At 44.5% G+C, this 26,106-nt stretch overlaps 1 protein-coding gene across 1 annotated transcript in view; it reads left to right on the top strand.

Moving 5' to 3' along the window:
• LOC124623087 overlaps nucleotides 1–26,106 on the top strand; it is a 398,296-nt gene that overhangs the window by 345,348 nt on the left and 26,842 nt on the right. The window contains exons 6-7 of the mRNA XM_047148879.1: nucleotides 11,542–11,686; nucleotides 16,382–16,475. Coding sequence (XP_047004835.1) covers nucleotides 11,542–11,686; nucleotides 16,382–16,475 — 239 coding nt within the window. The remainder of the gene's footprint in view (nucleotides 1–11,541; nucleotides 11,687–16,381; nucleotides 16,476–26,106) is intronic.

Here is a 26,106-nt window from a genome sequence, read left to right as displayed (position 1 = left end):
GGACGCAGGTGCTTGACTGATGCCGTGTTTCTGTGCGGACTTCCTTGTTTATAGAGTTGAACTCAGTATCTCTTTACCTAGTGAGACCTTTTGCTGTGCATGGTCGTCATAAATGTCTTTGTCGTGAACACTGTAGACTTGACCCGTTGTGGTTAGGTTTGCGCTGGTTTGAATATCACCTGTAGTAGTCTCGTGCCCGGCGCACCGATGACAACCATTTCCGCCTTCTCCTGATGTATGTACGTTGCTGGGCGAGTCACTACACTACAGAATAGCACCAAAGTACTGGCGCCCCTTCAATACCCATCTATCAGACTACATTAATCAATTGCCTCACAGATAACCGGCCTAGTAGTATTACGCTCTGCATGTGACTATCATTTCGGCGATGTGGTAACAGTGGGTTGTTGTGATTCTCACTGTCTCCTCTAATACCGAATTTGTCCCATGGGACATAACTTTTGAATCGATTTGTATAGCACATGATCACCTTTGGTTTGCATAACTGGTAATTTTGACAGCAGCTGATACGTTTCTGACAGTCCAATGGCTGTGTCCTGTTTTTGATGTCTCTGTGACATAGTTGCAACAAGATAATGCAAGACCGTATGTTACACACGCTGACCAGCCCTGCTGGGAGACGGTGGCTGCCTGGGCCAGCGCGTGCTCAACACCTCCCACCCACTCAGAACATCTAGTCATAGCTTACCGACAGACTGAGACGCTAGCCACAACGAGTGATCAACTCTTGCATAAGGCTGAAGCAGCTTGCATTGACGTACCATTATCTGTCTTCCAAGTTCAGTTCGACTTGATACCCAGCTGGGATAGAGCCATTGATGCTATCCGAGACAGAGCTGCCAGCTCTGTATCCTAAAGTTCGCACCCGCATACCTTCAGTCCGCAGCTTGTGGTCTACGTTCCGTGTGAGCCGCGCTAGCGAGTGGGCGATGTGTACTGCTGCGTTGCACTTCGGAGTTTACATCGCTGTAATAGTGCTTCGCCGAGCGCTCTCCGTCCGTTAATCTCCGTGTTTCTTCATATTCCTTGTGGTCTGATCGCTCCTTCTGGTCGTGCTGCTGCTAATTGGAATTTCGGTTGTTTAACCTAAATTTCGTCGCTGGGTTAACCGTGGCTACAAACCTCAGGAGGAATACTCTGGTATTTGCTTTTGACAAAGAATCCCGTCCTGTTCAGCCGACATCCCTGGAATGACTGGATTACACAGGCAATTAGCCTCAATTCTGAAACCGTCCACACATGGAAACTGGATCAGGGAAAATACTGTGTTTTTGTCAAGTTATTCAGTGCTGCGACTGTTGTTAAAGCGTTACGAAAGTGGGGCTATGAAGTAGATTTTGTGCATAGAAGTCCGCCCGGTCACGGACGCCATACGTCAGCTGGTTGATATAAAAAAAGACTGTGTTGACAGTGATGTATTGTAGTTTCCTTAAGGATATTATTTAAATTTTTAGTGTAAATTTCTGGTGTGTGCTTTTTCTACTTCAGAAAGTAGTTTTTGAAATTTTATAAAGTAATGTACAGAACTTACGTGACAGTCAGATTGTGTGTCTGATAGTGTCAAAACACAAAACATTAAAGCTGCGTTATTGGTTTATAGTAAAATATGAGAATTGATTGTTTTATGGGAATGTCTTTATCGATTGGTTAAAACCATAAGATTGTATCTGATATAATGTAATATTCAATGGCTGTCAAATCACCCTGTTCATTTTTGCTCTGTTATGTGTAAGTCAGTTTTCCAGTGAAAGACTTATCATATAGGTCTGATCACATAATTAACATTCCATTAGTGTCCAGAAAGTGTAGTTGGAAGGCTAGTCAACTTCATAACATCTCTTTTCCGCCGTTTTCAAGTATTTAAGAGATTGACTAATGTGATTATTAAATTGTTTTTATGTGCGATGGGCATAAATCTTCCACATTCTGTATAAGTTTTGGTGATTTCCATACAATTGTGTGAAATGCTCATAGCTAGTCTGACTGAGCTGAGAAGGTTAAAGATTAGTTTCTACCCTTAACTTGTCTCTCACGGAGACGATTTCCTTCTGTACATTAATATATTAAAAATTTTCCAAAAAACTTGCTGATATCCTTCATAAAGTACTATTTATGCTTCTGTAAAGATTGGAGAGCATATAATTCAAAGTGGAGTTTTCTATTTATTCATGTTTGAAGAAGTTTGAATGTCTTTAAAAATATTTCCTCGATTTTGAAATTAATTCTTTCTGGCAATTTAGTCAGTAACATAATCGTCTGTTGTACTTCTTTAACATCAGCATAATTGCAATGATCAAACTGTTTTTGTTTAAATCATTTCATGCATAACACGTGCGCATGGTTAATACATGTACTTAGTATGTATTTAGAATGTGTAACATTGTTCCTAAAATAAATGTTTAAAAAAGTAGTCAGCGTCACTGCCTCAAGACTGTGGGATCTCGAGATCGATTCCCGGCCTTCTCTCGGGAACTCTATGCTTGTGTTGTCCTAATCATTTCATCTCATCTTTATCGACTCTCAAGTCGGAGATGTGGCGTCAAGTAGAAAGACTTGTAACTTAACAACTAGTCTGCTTCTCTCTATCCTCGTGATGACTGGGTGTTGTGTGATGTCCTTAGGTTAGTTAGGTTTAAGTAGTTCTAAGTTCTAGTGCTCAGAGCCATTCTCTCTATCCTAAAACTGTCCACCACAATTTCTCCAAAATGATTACCAAACAAACTAATTCATAATTTAACTGTGCAAAACTCTGACTGTACTGAATTACACAAAGAATTAATATGATTTGCTTAGCACTGTCTACAAATTGAAGATAACTGTTTCTATAAAAATGTAATGATATCCTAAATATAAGCTGACTTCTGAAATAAATGTGCAACTGAACTTACAAAGAAATTCCTGGGCATAGACTGTATTTTCACTTGCCTTGTGTCTTGACAAGCATTTTTGCATATTCCTCGAAAGCAGAGCAGTTCACACGGCACTGACAAAATTAAAATGAAACTCTATATTCAAAACTAATGCTTTAAAATTCAATTGAATGTTCACAATAGTAATGACGTAACGTGACTTTAAGGAATAACTGCAAGCAAGGGAAATCTCATCTTCCTAGCAGAGCAATCCATGTAACAGTGCTACTGTCTGGGCTCCGTTACTGCAATCTTAATAACACAAAACAATCCTACGTTCTTGCGTGCCTACCTCAATCTCTCAACATTCCAGAAAACTCACAAATAATCTCCTTACCTTCTCTCTCCAAAATTGTCCAAAAATATTAATAATCTAATTCCATCGATCCCATATCTCACTTATAAACAAAATTTCCTAGCCATTCTTCAAAACACGTCTTCTACTCAACACTGCTCAACTTAAACTGCGCTTAATTTTGCTAGCGACCTCAGGCAGGGCAATAGTCAAAGGTTACTCAGCTACATGGCTTTACTCTGTGTGAGCTACGCATATCGATATTTACGTAAGAAACAGAATTTACAGAGTGACCAAAATAGCATACATACCTGAAGGATTTGCACCTGCTGGCCGAACAGCCCTCTTGCCTGCTATACGATCATTTCATTTCAGTTTTGATCATCCACTCTTTCTACTACATTGTGTATGCACAGTAGCCAAATTTAGCTGTTCGCTATCCTTCCTGGTGCTGCAATTTTAGTGCCCAGCCTAGTATTCGTGATCTAAGAGTACAGTCACAATGGCATGGACATAAGGGGTTTCCGCTGATGACCGACATAAACCGCCGATGATCGACATCACCCAAAGACAGCTTATCTTTTTAAATCAGTAGACCTGTACATTCGTTTTCACTGCCCGAACGTAGAGAGTTTTCTTCAGGCGAATCAGCTTGAACGTTATACTACGCTATGTATGTCCTGTGGCTGTCTAGCCATTTCAGCCTCATATCATTACTCAGTATAACATGTCATCTGCAGCACAGGCAAAATCTGAACTGGAAATTTTAAGCCTACATTATAACTTCCAAAAACAATATGATCAAGAGAGGAGGGTGGCGTATATCGCTTTTGTCGACTAAAGTTTCTGTAGTGGATCGTTTCTGTGTTGTGGTACGTGGGCATTAATTGTCTACGAATTATTATTATTGCTTACTGGTGTTTTTATGCCAGTAGGATGGTAATTCCGCTATGTGAGGTGGTTTTGAAACATGGTGTAGGCAATGTGTTTCTGCTTTTGAGTGCCTCAGGTGCTCAGGGTATCTTATTCTAAAATTTATGTTTGTCTTTCACGCACTGGGGGGTAACTGACATATCACTGTTTTACTGAATTTATTTGAAGTTGCTTGTAATCTTGCTTTTCAGTGTCACCGAAAATCATCTCAACTATGTAACAGAATTGATCTCTCTTCATGTCATACATTCGAAAAACTTATCCGGGTATTCCAATAATGAAGGAAAGAATATACAGTACTCACCACGTGTTTCTCGAGACACAACTACACTGAAGAGCCAAAGAAACTGGTATACCTTCCTGATTCGTGTCTGGGCCCCACGAGCTCGCAGAAGTGCCGCAACACGACGTGGCATGGACTCGACTAATGTCTGAAGTAGTGCTGGAGGGAACTGACACCATAAATCCTGCAGGGCTGTCCATCAATCCGTAAGAGTGCGAAGGGGGTGGAGATCTCTTCTTAACAGCACGTTGCAACGCATCCCAGTTATGTTCAATAATGTTCATGTCTGCGGAGTGGCCAGCGGAAGTGATTAAACTCCTGGAGCCACTCTGTACCAATCCCGGACCTGTGGGGTGTCACATTGTCCTGCTGGAATTGCCCAAGTCCGTCAGAAAGCACAGTGGGCATGAATGGATGCAGGTGATCAGATCGGTTGCTTACGCTCATGTCACCTGTCAGAGTCGTATATACACTCCTGGAAATTGAAATAAGAACACCGTGAATTCATTGTCCCAGGAAGGGGAAACTTTATTGACACATTCCTGGGGTCAGATACATCACATGATCACACTGACAGAACCACAGGCACATAGACACAGGCAACAGAGCATGCACAATGTCGGCACTAGTACAGTGTGTATCCACCTTTCGCAGCAATGCAGGCTGCTATTCTCCCATGGAGACGATCGTAGAGATGCTGGATGTAGTCCTGTGGAACGGCTTGCCATGCCATTTCCACCTGGCGCCTCAGTTGGACCAGCGTTCGTGCTGGACGTGCAGACCGCGTGAGACGACGCTTCATCCAGTCCCAAACATGCTCAATGGGGGACAGATCCGGAGATCTTGCTGGCCAGGGTAGTTGACGTACACCTTCTAGAGCACGTTGGGTGGCACGGGATACATGCGGACGTGCATTGTCCTGTTGGAACAGCAAGTTCCCTTGCCGGTCTAGGAATGGTAGAACGATGGGTTCGATGACGGTTTTGATGTACCGTGCACTATTCAGTGTCCCCTCGACGATCACCAGTGGTGTACGGCCAGTGTAGGAGATCGCTCCCCACACCATGATGCCGGGTGTTGGCCCTGTGTGCCTCGGTCGTATGCAGTCCTGATTGTGGCGCTCACCTGCACGGCGCCAAACACGCATACGACCATCATTGGCACCAAGGCAGAAGCGACTCTCATCGCTGAAAACGACACGTCTCCATTCGTTCCTCCATTCACGCCTGTCGCGACACCACTGGAGGCGGGCTGCACGATGTTGGGGCGTGAGCGGAAGACGGCCTAACGGTGTGCGGGACCGTAGCCCAGCTTCATGGAGACGGTTGCGAATGGTCCTCGCCGATACCCCAGGAGCAACAGTGTCCCTAATTTGCTGGGAAGTGGCGGTGCGGTCCCCTACGGCACTGCGTAGGATCCTACGGTCTTGGCGTGCATCCGTGCGTCGATGCGGTCCGGTCCCAGGTCGACGGGCACGTGCACCTTCCGTCGACCACTGGCGACAACATCGATGTACTGTGGAGACCTCACGCCCCACGTGTTGAGCAATTCGGCGGTACGTCCACCCGGCCTCCCGCATGCCCACTATACGCCCTCGCTCAAAGTCCGTCAACTGCACATACGGTTCACGTCCACGCTGTCGCGGCATGCTACCAGTGTTAAAGTCTGCGATGGAGCTCCGTATGCCACGGCAAACTGGCTGACACTGACGGCGGCGGTGCACAAATGCTGCGCAGCTAGCGCCATTCGACGGCCAACACCGCGGTTCCTGGTGTGTCCGCTGTGCCGTACGTGTGATCATTGCTTGTACAGCCCTCTCGCAGTGTCCGGAGCAAGTATGGTGGGTCTGACACACCGGTGTCAATGTGTTCTTTTTTCCATTTCCAGGAGTGTAGACGTATCAGGAGTCCCATGTCACTCCAGCTGCACACGCCCCACACCATTACAGAGCCTCCACCAGCTTGAAAAGTCCCCTGCTGACATGCAGGGTCCATGGACTCATGCGTTGTCTCTTTTCCCGTACACGTCAGTCCACTCGATACAATTTGAAATGACACTCGTCCGATCAGGCAACAACGTCGATGTTGACGGCCCCAGGCGAGGCGTAAAGCTTCGTGTCGTGCAGTCATCAAGAGTACACAATTAGGCCTTCGGCTTCGAAAGTATGTATCGGTGATGTTTCGTTGAATGGTTAGCACACTGACATTTGTTGATGGCCCAGCATTGAAATCTGCGGAAGGGTTGCACTTCTGTCGCATTCTCTTCAGCCGTCGTTGGTCCCGTTGTTGCAGGATCTTTTTACGCCAGCAGCGATGTCGGAGACTCGATATTTACGATAAACTCGTGAAATGGTCGTATGGGAAAATCCCCACTTCATCGCTACCTCAGAGATGCTGTGCCCCATTGCTCGTGGGTCGACTATAACACCACGTTGAAATTCACTTAAATCTTGGTAACCTGCCATTGTAGCAGCAGTAACCGATCTAACAACTGTGCCAGACACTTGTTGTCTTATACAGACGTTGGCGATCGCAGCGCCGTAATCTGCCTGGTTGCATATTTCTGTATTCGAATACGCACGCCTGTACCATTATCTTTGGCGCGTTAGTGTAGCTCAGCCACATGCATTCGATGTCTTCTTAATGGCAGAAGCTATAACGCAGCACTCGGCTCCGAACACACAGGCGTCACGGCCCACATCCCAGAGCAGGAGGTTGAAGCGGCTTCTGACCTCTTCCATACAATACAAGATGGTCTCAGAAAATAAAGGAAACGAGCGTTACAAGCAAAATACCTTTATTGGCCTTCAAAGTAAACACCATCAGCTACAACACGTTTCCGATATTGGTTGTAAGGCTGTTGAAAATTGTCAGCAACCGCTTCTTGTGGAATCACTCGAAGCGCCTTGGTCACACGTTTTTGGATGTCCGCGTCATTACAGGAGATGGGACTTGGTTCTCCGGAAACTAAGCGATAGACAATGGGAGGTTGTTCATCATCTTCCCCGCCTCCCAAAATAAGTAGGCCGACAAATTATGCGAGTAAGACGAATGTGATTGCCTGTTACGACAGCAGGGGCTTGATCTAACATGAATTTGTACTCCCAGGAGGCGGGGAGGACGATTAACACGATGGCATTGATTGCGTCTTGGTCTCCGGATTGCACTGGCAGCACCAGGGCTCATCTCCTGCAATGATGCGATTTTTCGACAGTTCGTGACCACGGCGCTTCGAGCAGTTACGCAAGAAGCACTTTCTGACAGTTCCCTTACAGCCAATTCCAGAAGTGTGTTGTAGCAAATGGCGGTTAATTTAAAGACCAGTAACGATGTTTCGTTTGTAACGCTTGCTTCCTTTTCTGAGAGCATTCACCGAACTTTTCAGTCGCACCCAGTAGAGTCTTACGTAACCCAGTTTAGCGTCCTCGATTCCGGAAACAGCTGGCGGAGACCGGATGCACTGTGATCATGCTGTCGCCGAAAAACAACAATATGGGAATTGTGAGTCCGCTTTGATGCAAAACACTTTTTGTTTTTTGCTTACTTATTTATTCCGAAACTAGATTCAACGACAAATATCGCCACCATTATGTTACTTAAAATCTGTCTTGATTGCAAATTTTTTTTTTATTCTTATGACCGGTTTCGGTTCACTCAGAACCATTTTCAGATCTGATATTTCAGTTACAGGAGTAACCCGTCCAGTTACTCCTGTAACCGAAATATCAGATCTGAAGATGGTTCTGACTGAACCGAAACCGGTCATATGGATAAAAAAATTGCAATCAAGACGGATTTTAAGTAACATTATAAGATCACTGATTGCTGTTATCCCATGACACATTATGTCTGTTTTTCCATCGCCATAATTAGTGGGTTCTTTAAATCTAAAACATGCAGAAAACAACATACAGGGCTATTACAAATGATTGAAGCGATTTCATAAATTCACTGTAGCTCCATTCATTGACATATGGTCGCGACACACTACAGATACGTAGAAAAACTCATAAAGTTTTGTTCGGCTGAAGCCGCACTTCAGGTTTCTGCCGCCAGAGCGCTCGAGAGCGCAGTGAGACAAAATGGCGACAGGAGCCGAGAAAGCGTATGTCGTGCTTGATATGCACTCACATCAGTCAGTCATAACAGTGCAACGACACTTCAGGACGAAGTTCAACAAAGATCCACCAACTGCTAACTCCATTCGGCGATGGTATGCGCAGTTTAAAGCTTCTGGATGCCTCTGTAAGGGGAAATCAAGGGGTCGGCCTGCAGTGAGCGAAGAAACGGTTGAACGCGTGCGGGCAAGTTTCACGCGTAGCCCGCGGAAGTCGACGAATAAATCAAGCAGGGAGCTAAACGTACCACAGCCGACGGTTTGGAAAATCTTACGGAAAAGGCTAAAGCAGAAGCCTTACCGTTTACAATTGCTACAAGCCCTGACACCCGATGACAAAGTCAAACGCTTTGAATTTTCGGCGCGGTTGCAACAGCTCATGGAAGAGGATGCGTTCAGTGCGAAACTTGTTTTCAGTGATGAAGCAACATTTTTTATTAATGGTGAAGTGAACAGACACAATGTGCGAATCTGGGCGGTAGAGAATCCTGACGCATTCGTGCAGCAAATTCGCAATTCACCAAAAGTTAACGTGTTTTGTGCAATCTCACGGTTTAAAGTTTACGGCCCCTTTTTCTTCTGCGAAAAAAAACGTTACAGGACACGTGTATCTGGACATGCTGGAAAATTGGCTCATGCCACAACTGGAGACCGACAGCGCCGACTTCATCTTTCAACAGGATGGTGCTCCACCGCACTTCCATCATGATGTTCGGCATTTCTTAAACAGGAGATTGGAAAACCGATGGATCGGTCGTGGTGGAGATCATGATCAGCAATTCATGTCATGGTCTCCACGCTCTCCCGACTTAACCCCATGCGATTTCTTTCTGTGGGGTTATGTGAAAGATTCAGTGTTTAAACCTCCTCTACCAAGAAACGTGCCAGAACTGCGAGCTCGCATTAACGACGCTTTCGAACTCATTGATGGGGACATCCTGCGCCGAGTGTGGGAGGAACTTGATTATCGGCTTGATGTCTGCTGAATCACTAAAGGGGCACATATCGAACATTTGTGAATGCCTAAAAAAACTTTTTGAGTTTTTGTATGTGTGTGCAAAGCATTGTGAAAATATCTCAAATAATAAAGTTATTGTAGAGCTGTGATATCGCTTCAATCATTTGTAATAACCCTGTACTTATACAGACACTTTAACAGATTATTACATTTTTACTGTTTGTTTTTTGAATATAGTTTTTTGTGGATATTGTCGTAATACCTTATTTTTTGTACGTTATAGCGTGTTTTTTAAGAATTGTTGTCGCTGTTTGTGGCATATTTTCTGCGCATTTTCTGTTGCCCTTTTCCTCGCCATATATCATGTCATCTGCAACTGTGTGAGCGGCTGTTAGTAAACAAATACTAAGAGATGAACTTACGGAAGTCAGCGTTATACACTTGGGAATGCGGTAGTAATGTGGGTACAGTTTTGGTCTGTACTAGGCTGCTGCTTAGTTTGTCCTGTACTCGCGTAGGTTGGACGGCATGTAGCTAATTTTATACATAGAAAAGCAAAACTTTCACACCTTGTTTATGATCCAAAACATTACGGCATCTTGCCGTTCACGTGTGTCGCGAGAAGTGTATCGCATGTTGCGAGAAGGCTATGAAAACTGTAGCGGCAGTTCTGACGACTTCTGTTCATGATTTATGTCTCTGTGTGTGATGGGGAAGTGGTTCTTGTGTGCTTTCTGTTCTGTGTCCTGGTTCAGTTCCCTCAGAGTGATAAAGAGTGTGTTGCAAAGCGTTGTGTTTGCGTTTCTAACGTTTTCCCCTTCCACTATAGTCTTTTGTATGTAATAATTTTCTTTTATTGTTGGTTGTCGATATAGACTGTTGCTGTGTTTCATTATATGGTTTTTGTTCTGCGAAAGTTGAATGTGTGCTGCCACTGTTTAGAGCTCTCATGTACTCTGTGTACCACGTTCGGAAATTTCTGCTTGTTTCTCCCATGTACTGGGCCTGACAGGAGTTACATGTGAGTTGGTACATTCCAGCATTGCTGAATTTGTCTGAGTTCTTTTGTCTGGTCTTAGCCTTTTTTGAGCTGTGTTGTGTGTTCTGAATGTTACTGGAATCCTTTGCTTTTTCAGAATGTTTCCAGTTCTATGTGATACTGTGTTATTGTATGTAAGTGTGTGCCATCTGTCTCTTTTTCCTGAAGTGATGTGATCTGCTGTGTTGTCTGTGTGTTCTGCCTCTGGGTTTTCAGATCTTTTGGTTGTGCTCTCGAGTGAGTGGCCGCCATTTTATGTCTCATTTTTACCATGTTGTTGAATTTGTTTATGATGTATGTTTTGTTGTCGTTTTCAACAGCAATTTGTTTGATTATATTTAGTTCCTGTGTGTAGTTTTCTGGTTTAAGAGGCTTTATCTTTATCCTGTGGATAAACTTATATACACTTGTGAAATTTGTTATTAATAACCCATCCCAGTTCAAAAATAACAGCGAAGTGCATAGCTACAACACTAGAAAAAAGGATGATCTTGATTATTCTGGATTTAATCTCACTTTGGCACAGAAAGGGGTGCATTATGCTGCCACAAAAATCTTTGGTCGTTTGCCAAATAGCGTTAAAAGTGACAGATAGGCAACCAACATTTAAAAGCTAATTAAAAGAATTTCTGAATGACAACTCCTTCTACTCAGTAGTTGAATTTTTACATATGAAGTAGTAACTGTAAAAAAAATTATTAATTAATTATTTTGCGTAAAAAAAACTTAAGTTGAAGTGACACATCCCACATCCTCACGAAATGTCGTATTCGTGATCTACGGAACAAGAATTAATGTAAGTATGTATGTAGGTAGGTATGATGTAGGTGGCGACATCTGGCAGCCGTTGTCGGTGCCACTGTCAGCGCAGCCTACGGGTCGGCCCGGACGATCCGCCTGTTTCCAGGTGCGCAGACGTCACGGGACACGTGAGCTTTCTTTTACCGTGCCCGGCCAGTGACGCTTTGCTTTGCTTTGCGTTTGCAGCAGGTGGTGGTCGGCGGGGCGGGCGCGCTGGCGCGGCTCGGCTCTGCCCACCTCGTGGCGGCCAACCTCGCCCCTTGCATGCTGGCTGCCCTCAACGCGGCGGTGGCTGCCGTCGCCGCACCGGAGCCCACCTCGCAGGCGCAGGGTAAGGCAAATCGTGGTGTACCTTCAGCCGCGCAGCTGGAGGCGTTTTCTTTCCTCTGCACACAGTGGTGTCATTTCCCTCGTCAGGTGTGAGCATTGTGTCTTAAACGTGTGTGTCAAATCTTGCGATGGGGCGGTAAATAAGGAAGTGTGGTTGCAGTGTTCTCATGGGAATGTTCATATACAAATGTTGGTTAAAGAATGTTATTGCAAATTTTGGCTCTCATGTAATTCTCAGGGGATGATTTCCACACTTGGTGCATTAGTACACTGTTCCGCACCCACGCACCATGCTGCCCTCCAGTACTAAACTGGTGATCCCTTGATGCCTCAGAACATGTCCTACCAAAGAAACCCTTCTTCTGGTCAAGATGTGCCACAAGCTCCTCTTCTCCCCAATTTTATTCAATACCTCCTCATTAGTTATGTGGTCTACCCATCTAATCTTAAGCATTCTTCTGTAGCACCACATTTCGAAAGCTTCTATCCTCTTCTTGTCTAAACTATTTATCATCCACGTTTCACTTTCATACATGGCTACACTGCATACAAACACTTTCAGAAATGGCTTCCTGACATTTAAATCTATACTCGATGTTAACAAATTTCTCTTCTTCATAATCGCCCTCCTTGCCATCGCCAGTCTACATTTCATATCCTCTCTACTTCGATCATCATCAGTTATTTTGCTCCCCAAATAGCTAAACTCCTTTACTGCTTTAAGTGTCTCATTTCCCAATCTAATTCCCTCAGCATCAGCCGACTTAATTCGACTACATTCCATTATCCTCGTTTTGCTTTTGTTGATGTTCATCTTATACCCTTGTTCCTCCTGCCACCGAACTTCTCTAATTCCCACTATATCTAACTTTAACCTATCCATTTCCCTTTTCAAATGGGAAATTCGGAGATCCGAATGGGGGACTATTTTACCTCCGGAATATTTTACCCAAGAAGATGCCATCGTCATTTAATCATACAGTAAAGCTGCATGCCCTCGGGAAAAATTACGGCTGTAGTTTCCCCTTGCTTTCAGCCATCTGCAGTACCAGAACAGCAAGGCCATTTTGGTTAGTGTTACAAGGCCAGATCAGTTAATCATCCAGACCGTTGCCCCTGAAACTATTGAAAAGGCTGCTGCCCCTCTTCAGGAACCACACGTTTGTCTGGCCTCTCAACAGATACCCCTCCATTGTGGTTGCACCTACGGTATGGCTACCTGTATCGTTGAGGCACGCAAGCCTCCCCACCAACGGCAAGGTCCATGGTTCATGGGGGGAGGGTCCTTAGGTTAGTTAGGTTTAATTAGTTCAAGGTTCTAGGCGACTGATGACCTCAGAAGTTAAGTGGCATAGTACTCAGAGCCATTTGAACCATTTTTGAACGGTTCAACCCCGCGTCCGGCGATCCTCATTTAGGATTTCCGTGATTTTCCTAAATCATTTCAGGCAAATGCCGGGATGGTTCTTTTGAAAGGGCACGGCGGATCTCGTTCTCCGTCCTTCCACAATCAGATGGGACCGATGACCTCGCCGTTTGGTCCCCTCCCCTCAAACCAACCAACCAACTGTACTGATTTTGTAAACAATTCTCATTTATTATTCAGTGTCAGTTGCAACTTTCTGAAACACTTGTCATGTTTCGATACCTCTGGATCATACACACATCTATGTAGCTGCGTCAGCAATCCGTCGGGTTTGTGTTGGAATCTCGCATCAGAGTGCTACATAGATCTGAAAAGATGATCCAGAGAGACGGAAACGAGTCACGTATTTATAAAATGTGCAGCTGAGACTGAAGAATAAATGAAAATCATTTTAAATATCTATCGAATGTAGGTGACTGTAATGAGTATGTATATAGTGTGGTGTCATGTTTCAGTTCTACGATGATCAGAGAAGCGAGAGGGTGAAACCCAGTGCTGGAACGCGGCTTGCGCCACTCGAATAGTCGTCGAGCTTAACGTCCTCAGCAGATGGGCAGATGTAGCATCACATGCTCTCACTTTGTGACTACACTTCGGATGATTTAGAATTTAAACCAGGACACAGAAAGTATGGGGATCACGAAGAGACTTTCACTGCTTCGAATCCACTTGCTGGCCAAGTAGTAGCGATGAATATTTCTTCGACCAGCAAGTTCTGATAATGCTGGACTGAAACGTTGGGGAAGATCTGTATTATCTAATTTCCATTTCAAGTTCACACAAATTCACGCACACAGGAATTTCGAACATTCAGTTTTACATTTGCACTTCCCCCAGTACTCTGTGGTTATTTATGAGGACATATCCTGTCTTGTACTGAATCGAATTAACTGCTTTTGTTCGAAGTTAAGTTTTAAGTAAGCCCCTGCACTATCTTCCTCTCACATTACCATACTAGTAGCTACACTCTAACCCTGACCCCCTCCTGTTCCACTCAACTGCGATGTCATCTGCTGACGCCATAATTACAGCTAATGTTCACTTGCAGTTAAAATTTGGAGGTATTAGTATTATTTATATTCCCGTGCCCGGGTTCTATTCCCGGCGGGGTCAGGAATTTTCTCTGCCTCGTGATGACTGGGTGTTGTGTGATGTCCTTATGTTAGTTAGGTTTAAGTAGTTCTAAGTTCTAGGGGACTGATGACCAATGATGTTAAGTCCCATAGTGCCCAGAGCCATTTGAACCATTTTTTGAAGTATTATTTATAAACATAACTCTGGAACAAGAATGGTCCCAATTATGCACAACATACTCTTGCTAAGAAAGGAGTAAAGAATGCTATCATAAAAATATTTGATCATCTTTCTTGTAAATTATTGGCACACAGTCAAACAGCTACGAATAGGACTCGTGCTCTGAGGCCTCCATACGAACTTATTTACGTATACAGACAATAATAATAATAATAATAATTTCGTGTGGCTCAGTGACCTGGCATGCAAGTCTTTTTATTGGATGTCACTTCGGCGACTTGGGCGATAAAACCTCTATTTAGAAACTCTTTGAGATTGATACAGAGATCGCTCTCCTTTTGACAACGTCATGTCATTACGTACCTCAATATAGCGAGCGTACTTGAAAATGCAGAGAGCTCATGCATCATCGGCAGCTAAGTTTATGAAATACCAGTAAAAATTGTAACTATACGAAACTTGACCCTCGGCGACACTAATTCGCATGATTTATAATGAATTCCATTGTTCACAATTATGTGGCCTAGGCCTTATGATTATCGTATCAGTGAATAACACTATAATAAAACCTCAAAAGTTATACAGGTTGTACCATCATTAACGGCGTAAACGCACGCAGTTGAAAGTGCACGATACTAGAAGCAATAACGTCTCAGTAAACAAGTGCTCTACAATGTATACCTTAAAAGCCTTGAGCACTTGTTCAGTATAAGAGATGTGTTTCACAGCAGCGAAGATCAACAAGTACACATGGCTATTAAGGTATGCGGTTTAGAGCCCACTTTTCTTTGACTTTTTTTGTTTTCGTCCATATTAGCTCCTTCCAAAATTTTGAATGCAAAGAGCTTACAGTTAAATTTGAAGTCCTCGTAGATCTTAAGGGCCGGCCGGTGTGGCCGTGCGGTTCTAGGCGCTTCAGTCTGGAACCGCGTGACCGCTACGGTCGCAGGTTCGAATCCTGCCTCGGGCATGAATGTCTGTGATGTCCTTAGGTTAGTTAGGTTTAAGTAGTTCTAAGTTCTAGGGGACTGATGACCACAGATGTTAAGTCTCATAGTGCTCAGAGCCATTTGAACCATTTGAACCAGATCTTAAGGTACACATTCCAGAGCCCATGTTTACTGAGAATATCGTGTACGTTCAACTATATGCACTCACTTCGCCTTCAGGCCACGAGTGACCTACCGGGACCATCCGACCGCCGTGTCATCCTCAGAGGAGGATGAACATAGGAGGGGCGTGGGGTCACCACACCGCTCTCCCGGGCGTTATGATGGTATTCTTGACCGAAGGCGCTACTATTCGGTCGAGTAGCTCCTCAATTGGCATCACGAGTCTGAGTGCACTCCGAAAAATGCCAACAGCGCATAGCGGCCTAGATGGTCACCCATCCAAGTGCCGACCACGACCGACAGCGCTTAACTTCGGTGATCTCACGGGAACCTGTGTATCCACTGCGGCAAGGCCGTTGCCCTTCAAATATATGCGCTTAGGCCATTATGATGTTTGTTGTTATTGTTGTTGTTGTTGTTGTTGTGGTCTTGAGTCCAGAGACTGGTTTGATGCAGCTCTCCATGCTACTCTATCCTGTGCAAGCTTCTTGGTCTCCGAGTAACTACTGCAACCTACAGCCTTCTGAATCTGTTTAGTGTATTCATGCCTTGGTCTCCCTCTACGAGTTTTACCCTCAGCGCTTCCCTCCAGTACTAAATCGTATTTCCCTTGATGCTCAGAACATGTCCTACCAATGGTAGGTACTTGTATTTTATTATTCGTGTTTTAGCATAATATACGTCGAATATGCTGCAATGACATTATTTATATCCCTTGATGCTCTTTACAATCGTAATAAATAGTAAATAAAATTTATCGAGCTATCGGCAACTTATTTCACTGAATATAATGATCTACAAATTATCATCGTATTAATAATAAGTCCACGAAGCTGCTTTTTGCAAGCTATTCTGCACGCTTATTGTGGCAGAACGACACCTCATAAGGCGCGTGTGTTTGCAGGAGCAGACAACGAGGAGTGCATTCTGAACAGCGTCTGGGGTCGCCTGTGGCAGGACGCCAGCCCCTTCCTGCAGCCCATCGCCGTGCAGTTCAGGTGAGTCTTGTCTGCGCCACCCCAGCTGTCCCTGTCACGAGACCAGAACCGTGCTACTGTATTTCTGTAGTTTGACTAGTACGATAGTAAATTCGCGTTTATATCTCGCTTGATCTGAACCCAATGAAACTCATATAGGGCTCTATCGGATGCCAGCTCAACGTCCCAAAAAGACGGCCCTGCATTTTATGGGAGTCGAGTGACGTAAGTGTGGACATCTGACGTCATATAAGTGCAGATTATACGTTGTGTCTGTTCTTTCGCACGTCTCACACTACATACACTACTGGCCATTAAAATTGCTACACCACGAAGATGACGTCCTACAGACGCGAAATTTAACCGACAGGAAGAACATGCTGTGATATGCAAATGATTAGCTTTTCAGAGCATTCACACAAGGTTGGCACCGGTGGCGACACCTACAACGTGCTGACATGAGGAAAGTTTCCAACCGATTTCTCATACACAAACAGCAGTTGACCGGCGTTGCCCGGTGAAACGTTGTTGAGATGCCTCGTGTAAGGAGGAGAAATGCGTACCATCACGTTTCCGACTTTGATAAAGGTCGGATTGTAGCCAATCGCGATTGCGGTTTATCGTATCGCGACATTGCTGCTCGCGTTGGTCGAGATCCTATGACTGGTAGCAGAATATGGAATCGGTGGGTTCAGGAGGGTAATACGGAACACCGTGTTGGATCCCAACGGCCTCGTATCACTAGTAGTCGAGATGACAGGCATCTTATCCGCATGGCTGTAACGGATCGTGCAGCCACGTCTCGATCCCTGAGTCAACAGATGGGGACCTTTACAAGACAACAACTATCTGCACCAACGGTTCGACGACGTTTGCAGCAGCATGGACTATCACCTCGGAGACCATGGCTGCGCTTACCCTTGACGCTGCATCACAGACAGGAGCGCCTGCGATGGTGTACTCAACGACGAACCTGGGTGCACCAATAGCAAAACGTCATTTTTTTCAGATGAATCCAGGTTCTGTTTACAGCATCATGACGGTCGCATCTGTGTTTGGTGACATCGTGGTGAACGCACATTAGAAGCGTCTATTCGTCATCGCCATACTGGCGTATCACCCGGCGTGATGGTATGGGGTGCCATTGGTCACACGTCTTGGTCACGTCTTGTTCGCATTGACGGCACTTCGAACAGTGGACGTTACATTTCAGATGTGTTACGACCCGTGGCTCTACCCTTCATTCGATCCCTGCGAAACCCTACGTTTCAGCAGGATAATGCACGACCGCACGTTGCAGGTCCTGTACGGGCCTTTCTGGATACAGGAAATGTTCGACTGCTGCCCTGGCCAACACATTCTCCAGATCTCTCACCAATTGAAAACGTCTGGTAAATGGTGGCCGAGCAACTGGCTCGTCACAATACGCCAGTCACTACTCTCGATGAACTGTGGTGTCGTGTTGAAGCTGCATGGGCAGCTGTACCTGTACACGCCATCCAAGCTCTGTTTGACTCAATGCCCAGGGGTATCAAGGCCGTTATTACGGCCAGATGTGGTTGTTCTGGGTACTGATTTCTCAGTATCTATGCGCCCAAATTGCGTGAAAATGTGATCACATGTAAGTTCTAGTATATTTGTCCAATGAATACCCGTTTATCATCTGCATTTCTTCTTGGTGTAGCAATTTTAATGGCCAGTAGTGTATATATTTAGGGCCATGACGGCCAGTGATCCATTCACTGCAGACGCACACCAAGCTCGACTCTTACGGGATTCGGCGAGATGTTGCGAGTAATGAGGCTAAAGAGCAGGGCCACTACGTCAGTGGTGCGTGGTATAAGCTGAGAATATGGGTCTGAAGGAGGTGTGCTCGGGTAGTGCACGTGATTGTGGCGACCACTGTGTCCCGAAGGCTTAGCGGTCACCGTACTATCTAGTAAGCACGAGACCCGGTTTCGAATCCCAGTCCAGTACAAATTTTCAACTTGCCCCATTGATATAAATCACTCCCAACTGGCAGGTAATGTCTTTAACTCCCTCGTGTTTTGATACATCCAGATGCCTACTAAGTCCTGGCCTTCCATGCCACACAGAATCTCTGGTGTATTTCCTTCCAAAGACGAAGCGGCACTCTGTCGAACAGGTATTCACAGTGTTCTGGCTCATCAGTGTATATGAATACGATACAGGGTAGGGCCACTACTCACGTAATCCAACTTCGGTTTCCACTGGCACGCACGCACTGTTACAGAGCCTCATGCTGTGAATCTGACCGCATAAATAATGATGTCTGCTTAAGGAAGGAAGGAAGGGTGGAGACAGAGGTCAAGTATCGCCTGGACGAGTACAGGGAAAAAATAATGAAACACGATCTTGAGAGACTATGCTGGAGACTTCACTACGCTGTCTTGGGAAGCCATGGAAAAACCCGAATATCCAACCTGAACCCTAATTCTAAGGAATGCGAATCCAGTGTCTTGGCTTGTTGACCTTTCATATGTAAAACGAAACAATGTTTCGATCTCAAATGCAAATGGCCTCCATCGAGATATGTTAGGTAAGGCATCCTGATGAATACTGGACTGATATGTTGGTTCGTCTTACAATGTGACACAACCAGAGACGCAGATAAATTACATGGGAAGCTGGCCAGAGATAGGGTTCTTCGTGGCGTGTTTTGACATCAGGAACCTGTCGTCGCCAGTGGCTTTTTACTGAGTTAGAGTGATTTTTTTTATTAGTAACCTCATTTTTATTGTAGCTACTGTGTGTTGTATTTGCAGTAGAATCAGAATTCATACTAAATTTCTTGAATGGTATCAGTTTGTCACGCTGGCAATTAGTGTTGGGATTAAACCATGTTTTTATTTTTTATGCTTCAGTACAAAATAGTTTCAGCTGTGTAGCCTTCTCACGCGCTGCAATAAATATTAGATGTAACACAATTAAAGTACAAAGAATAAAGCAACCATTGATTGTTTAGTCGACAGAATAAAACGAGAAGACACAGAATATAACCTGTTAAACGCACATACTGGCCCTACGGTCAGTGTACCTGTCTACGCCACGCCGTTTTAAGGGGGGTAGGACGTCAGACAGGCCGACTAGGAGCAGGAGAGGCACCACGCTACATTTTAATTTCCACTGTCTATACTTTTACAAATAAATTCATAAAACTTTATCAGCATGGCCAGGAAAGATTCAGGATTCACTCTCATAGCAGTGGAAGTTCAAAAACATAACAAAATTTTTTTACGTGTGAAATGTCATCATTTTTTCACTTACTATTGGCTGCATTCGTTGCTATAGGTACACTTTTCTTCATAAGTAAGAGAGATTCTTCGATGAATTTTGCACAACATACAAAACATACTTACAGGTGTATGAAACTCTAGAATTTTCCAAATATATTAAAAACTGTTGTAAAAATTGAGATAATTAACCATAAAATTTTAGTTTTTTCTAAACATCAAGTTTAAAATGTAACAGCTCGTTCATTTTTTCATTAATTAAATAAATTCTAGAGTTTCATACACCTGTAAGTATGTTTTGTGTGTTGTTGCAAAATTCATCGAAGAATCTCTCTTACTTATGAAGAAAAGTGTACCTAAAGCAACAAATGCAGCCAATAGTAAGTGAAAAATTGATGACATTTCACACATAAAAAAATTATTTTGTTATGTTTTTGAACTTCCACTGCTATGAGTGTGAATCCTGAATCCTTCCTCGTCGTGCTGACAAAGTTTTATGAATTTATTTGTAAAAGTGTAGACAGTGGAAATTAAAATGTAGTGTGGTGCCTCTCCTGCCCCAAGTTGGCCCGTTTGACGTCCTACCACCCTTAAAAGGAAAGAGTGATTGGCTTGGCATATAATAAATACAAATTAAGTGAAGTTAAACATGCAAGTATGCAGAAAGTGAGGATCTAATACAGTAATATATTTAACAATCTTACGGAATTTTAAAATTATAGGCATAAACCACGTATTACGAAAATAATAATTTCACAGGAAAAACTGGAAAAGAATTTCGTCTTATGCAAGACACCGTTTTATTTTGTCACAAACGTATTTACGTACGAAAAAGGAGATATTATTAAGTATCAAATATTTTACACTAGCTGAGAGAACCGGCGTGATCCGAGTATTTATTTATTCCAGTCTTCTACTAGCCCGTCTCGTCCTCCCTCCTCTCTCTGTCCATCTCACCCTCCCCCACCCCCTGTCCATTTGCGTTTCCCCCTCTACTTTCCTCTAGTCCGCCCCTTCTCTTTATCAATCACCATCTCCCCCTCTCTCCATCCATCTCCTCCTCCCCTCTCTCTTCTGTATCTCCACCTCTCTCTCCCCACCTCCTTCTCTTTCCTTTCTATGTCCATTTCCCCTCCCCTCTTTGTGTCTATCCCCACGTCCTTCCAGCTGTGCCAATCTCATCTTTCCCTTCGCTTTCTGACACACTGCTACTAATATCTGTACCAAATTTGATTGAAATCGTCCCATGAATTTAGAATGTGCATTTTACCCGTGGCTTTGCTCGCTTACAAAAATCATGACCATTGGCGAATTCCACAACATACCAAAAAGGCTTCGAATGATCCACAATGTTATAGAACATTCCACAACACGTGAGAGTCTTCTGAAATGTTCCACAGTGATCTGGGATGTTCCAGAGCATTCTCGAATCTTCCGGAATGTTCCAGGCTTTTTCCTGGATCATTGTGGAACATTCCGCAACATTCTGGAATATTGTGGATTGTTCTCGAATACTCTCGAATGTTCTGGAATGTTCTGTAATACTCTCGAAAGTTCTAGAAATTTCTAAGGGGCGAAACTTCCCAGCCGTTATACATTCAAAAGCACGCCCTTAAGGTAAAAACGGGAACGTTCTTCATGGGGGTTACTGGGCTACTGCACCATATAACTCCCTTGATCGTACCGGGACTCGTTCCTGAGGTTTAGCGGCACCAACGTTGTACTCTTACTTTTGTAATATATATTGATTAGTTTGCGCAAAAGCACTTATATTTGCAAAAGAAGACATTATTAAGTATAAAATATTTTACGTTAATTTTTGTACAGTAGAGAGTTGAGATATATTAGCACTGAGGTGTGGCGTTATATGTGGTTCATTCACGATATGTCTATTGACTCTGGTTCTATATGCGTACATAGATTTGTCTACATGCCTCACATGAACGTAACAGTTGTGTATGTTGATAGATTTAATCTACGATACAATTTACTGCTCGTCATCTGCAAACAACACAGCTTAGTCACTTACAAATGTACAGAGGAATGAACTGTAGAAGCAAAACTCAAGACTTACTGGTTCATTACCAAACTGATAGACAACGAAGCGCCAAAGAAACTGGTACAGGCATGCGTATTCAAATATAAGACAACAAGTCTCCAGAATGAGATTTTAACTCTGCAGCAGAGTGTGCGCTGATATGAAACTTCCTGACATTAAAACTGTGTGCCGGACCGAGACTCGGAGCTCGGGACCTCTACCTTTCGCGGGCAAGTGCTCTACCAACTGAGCTACCCAAGCACAACTCACGATCCGTCCTCACAGCTTCAATTCTGCCAGTACCTCGTCTCCTACCTTCCAAACTTCACAGAAGCTCTCCTGCGAACCTTGCAGAAGAGCTCGCCTCTTACTGGGATACCGTTCTTGCAGTACTTGCTATCTACGCTTACATCACGTACGATAAATTACACTCACGGAAAAAAGTAGCAACACCAAGAAGTTGTGCGACATAAACGAAAGATGGCAGGCGTGTTTCTACATCCGAAAGACGACGTGTGTTCACATTTCGCGCCAGTCGAATAAGATAGGCGCTAGTAGTGCGACTATGAGGACGCAGATCAGGTTTGCTTTAAATACACGCTCTAGCGGCCTTGAGCGTTAGTTACCTTGGAGACTGGACGTGGTGAGGCGATGTTAGCCACGAATGCCTTTAACGCGACATAGACGCTATTATCAACACCTCACTGAGTTTGGACGGGGTCGTGTAATAGGGCTGCGGGAAGCTGGAGATGCCTTCTGCGATATTGCAGAAAAACTAGGCAGGAATGTAGCCACTGTACGTGATTGCTGGCAGCTGTGTTCACGAGAATGTACGGTCACAAGAATATTGGGCTCCGGACAGCCACATGGCACTGCCGAGAGGGGAGGCCATCGTGTTGGGCGTATGGCTCTGAGCATCGTACTGCACCTGCAGCAGCAACCTGAGCACCTGGTAGTACGAGGTGCATTCAAGTTCTAAGGCCTCCGATTTTTTTTCTAATTAACTACTCACCCGAAATCGATGAAACTGGCGTTACTTCTCGAAGTAATCGCACTGCAGACGTACACATTTTTCACAACGCTGACGCCATGATTCCATGGCAGCGGCGAAGGCTTCTTTAGGAGTCTGTTTTGACCACTGGAAAATCGCTGAGGCAATAGCAGCACGGCTGGTGAATGTGCGGCCACGGAGAGTGTCTCTCATTGTTGGAAAAAGCCAAAAGTCACCAGGAGCCAGGTCAGGCGAGTAGGGAGCATGAGGAATCACTTCAAAGTTGTTATCACGAAGAAACTGTTGCGTAACGTTAGCTCGATGTGCGGGTGCGTTGTCTCGGTGAAACAGCACACACGCAGCCCTTCCCGGACGTTTTTGTTGCAGTGCAGGAAGAAATTTGTTCTTCAAAACATTTTCGTAGGATGCACCTGTTACCGTAGTGCCCTTTGGAACGCAGTGGGTAAGGATTACGCCCTCGCTGTCCCAGAACATGGACACCATCATTTTTTCAGCACTGGCGGTTACCACAAATTTTTTTGGTGGCGGTGAATCTGTGTGCTTCCATTGAGCTGACTGGCGCTTTGTTTCTGGGTTGAAAAATGGCATCCACGTCTCATCCATTGTCACAACCGACGAAAAGAAAGTCCCATTCATGCTGTCATTGCGCGTCAACATTGCTTGGCAAGATGCCACACGGGCAGCCGTGTGGTCGTCCGTCAGTATTCGTGGCACCCACCTGGATGAAACTTTTCGCATTTTCAGATCGTCATGCAGGATTGTGTGCACAGAACCCACAGAAATGCCAACTCTGGAGGTGATCTGTTCAACAGTCATTCGGCGATCCCCCAAAACAATTCTCTCCACTTTCTCGATCGTGTCGTCAGACCGGCTTGTGCGAGCCCGAGGTTGTTTCGGTTTGTTGTCACACGATGTTCTGCCTTCATTAAACTGTCGCACCCACAAACGCACTTTCGACACATCCATAACTCCATCACCACATGTCTCCTTCAACTGTCGATGAATTTCAATTGGTTTCACACCACGCAAATTCAGAAAACGAATGATTGCACGCTGTTCAAGTAAGGAAAACGTCGCCATTTTAAGTATTTAAAACAGTTCTCATTCTCACCGCTGGCGGTAAAATTCCATCTGCCGTACGGTGCTGCCATCTCTGGGACGTATTGACAATGAACGCGGCCTCATTTTAAAACAATGCGCATGTTTTTTTTCTCTTTCCAGTCCGGAGAAAAAAAATCGGAGGCCTTAGAACTTGAATGCACCTCGTACCACAGTAAGACGACGAACTGTTGCTGATCGGTTACTTCGAGGTCAGCTCCCAGTCAGATGCCCTCTATCGTGCATTCCAGTGTCCACAAACCATCGTCATCTGCGACTTCAGTGATGTCATACGAGGGCTCATTGGAGGGCAGGGCGGAGGTCTGTTGTGTTTTACGACGCAAGTTAGTTCTGCCTCGGTGCCAGTGGTGGCCGCTTGTTCGTTAGGAAGTCAGTCGAGGTCCTCCAACCAACCTGTCTGCGTGCTAGACACATTGGACATACACCTGGAATTATGCTCTGGGGTGTGATTACGTATGACAGCAGAAACACACGCGTGGTTATCCCACGCACCCTGACTGCAATTTGTACGTCAATTTGGTGATTCATTCGTGACAGCACTCCAGGATAACACCCGTCCACAATCCGCTGCTGTAACCCAGCACGCCCTACAGAGTGTCGACATGTTGCCTTGGCCTGCTCGATCGCCAGATCTGTCTCCAATCCAGCACATATGGGACATCATCGAGTGACAACTCCAGCTTCATCCGCAAACAGCATTAACTGTCTCTGTATCGACTGACCAAGAGCAAAAGGCATGGAATTCGATCCCACAAACTGACATCCGACACCTGTACAACATAATGCGTGCATGTTTGCATACTTGCGTTCAACATTCTGGCTGTTGCACCGGTTATTAATGCACCAGCATTTCTCATCGACAATGACTTATCTCGCGCTTACATTAACTTGTGATGTTACAATGTTAATCAACTGAATACGTTACCTAGATAAATGTATTCCCGAAATTTCGTTACTCTACATTAATTATTTTTTTTGTTTGCGATTTTTTTCCATCACTGTAGTTCTGTAGTAACACAGCACCTGTTGTCAAGAGGATATTACATATTTGAGCTACACATTCTTCTGAAATAACATACCAATTTTATTGGATTTGTACAATTTTTGGGAGGTGTTATTTTCAATAAAACTGATACGAAGTGTGCAAGGTCCTTTGGGACAAGTGCGATCTGGAGACAGTGTGAGGATGTACGAAACACACAGAACGAAGAGTTCAACAAAGGTGATGTCTTTTGTCATCAGCTGCGTGCAGATCCCTTTATTTAGTTTTTTCTATTCTCTGTAGTTACTAAACGGGTTTTATGTTTCGACTTAATGGATTTTTTCGTCAAAAACAGAATTAAATTACACAGTACACACTTATTTTTTCCTGCTTCCTTCAACACCTGTCGCTACTATATTGCCCTGACGCTGCGACATCGTTCGAGCAGTAGTTGCTACTCTACGCTTGTTTCCTGTACGATAAATTATAAAGCAAGGTGGAGAGACTGGGGTTTAACGTCCAGTGGACGACTAGATCATCAAGGGGTGAAGCGCAGGACAGTGACGGGGAAGGAATCGGTCACCTCTTTAAAAAATCGATATTCATCCTCAGAGATACATGGAAACTTCAGAAAAAAACTTAAATCCGTATGGCAGGACAGGGATCTGGCCATATGATGATCCAGTATCACAACTTTTCTCCCCAGCTCAGTGATAAAGTATAAAGTCTGAATCTATATTGACTGTATACGAGGACTTTTCGCAAAGTAAAGTCCAATCGAGAGCGAAATGGACACCACAGTGAAAATCCAATGATGCTTTGCACATACGTGTCGGGTAGTGCCTGTGCTGTGCGCGTTGATTGTGTCACGTCACTCTTTTTAGTTCTGAGAGCACAGTGAGCACATAAAGATGCCTAGAAAACACTGCCTCCCTCCAAGTATGAGGATCTGGTGAGAGATTTCGCCTGATGTCATGCAACCCACGTAACGTAACCGTCGTGTGTTTCCCTCTTCATGACAATTCCCAGACGCAGTCTGTAGGGGCAATAGAGATGCTCCTGCAGCGTTTTCCGTAGGAAGTGTTTTGTCTCCTACAATACAGCCCATAACTGCCTCTGCCTGAGTTTCGTCTCTGCTCACACGGACCACTGGCTACAAAGACAACATTCTGGCAGAGGCAACGGGCTATAGACCAGCGTAGAGAATTGCCAGAAAGCACAGGCGGCTCCCTTCTATGGCGAGGGTA

This window comes from Schistocerca americana, chromosome 7 (genome assembly GCF_021461395.2).
Source record: "Schistocerca americana isolate TAMUIC-IGC-003095 chromosome 7, iqSchAmer2.1, whole genome shotgun sequence".
Taxonomy (NCBI): Eukaryota; Metazoa; Arthropoda; class Insecta; order Orthoptera; family Acrididae; genus Schistocerca; species Schistocerca americana.
Note: the sequence above shows the minus strand (reverse complement) of the source record. Positions and strands in the feature narration are given on the sequence as shown.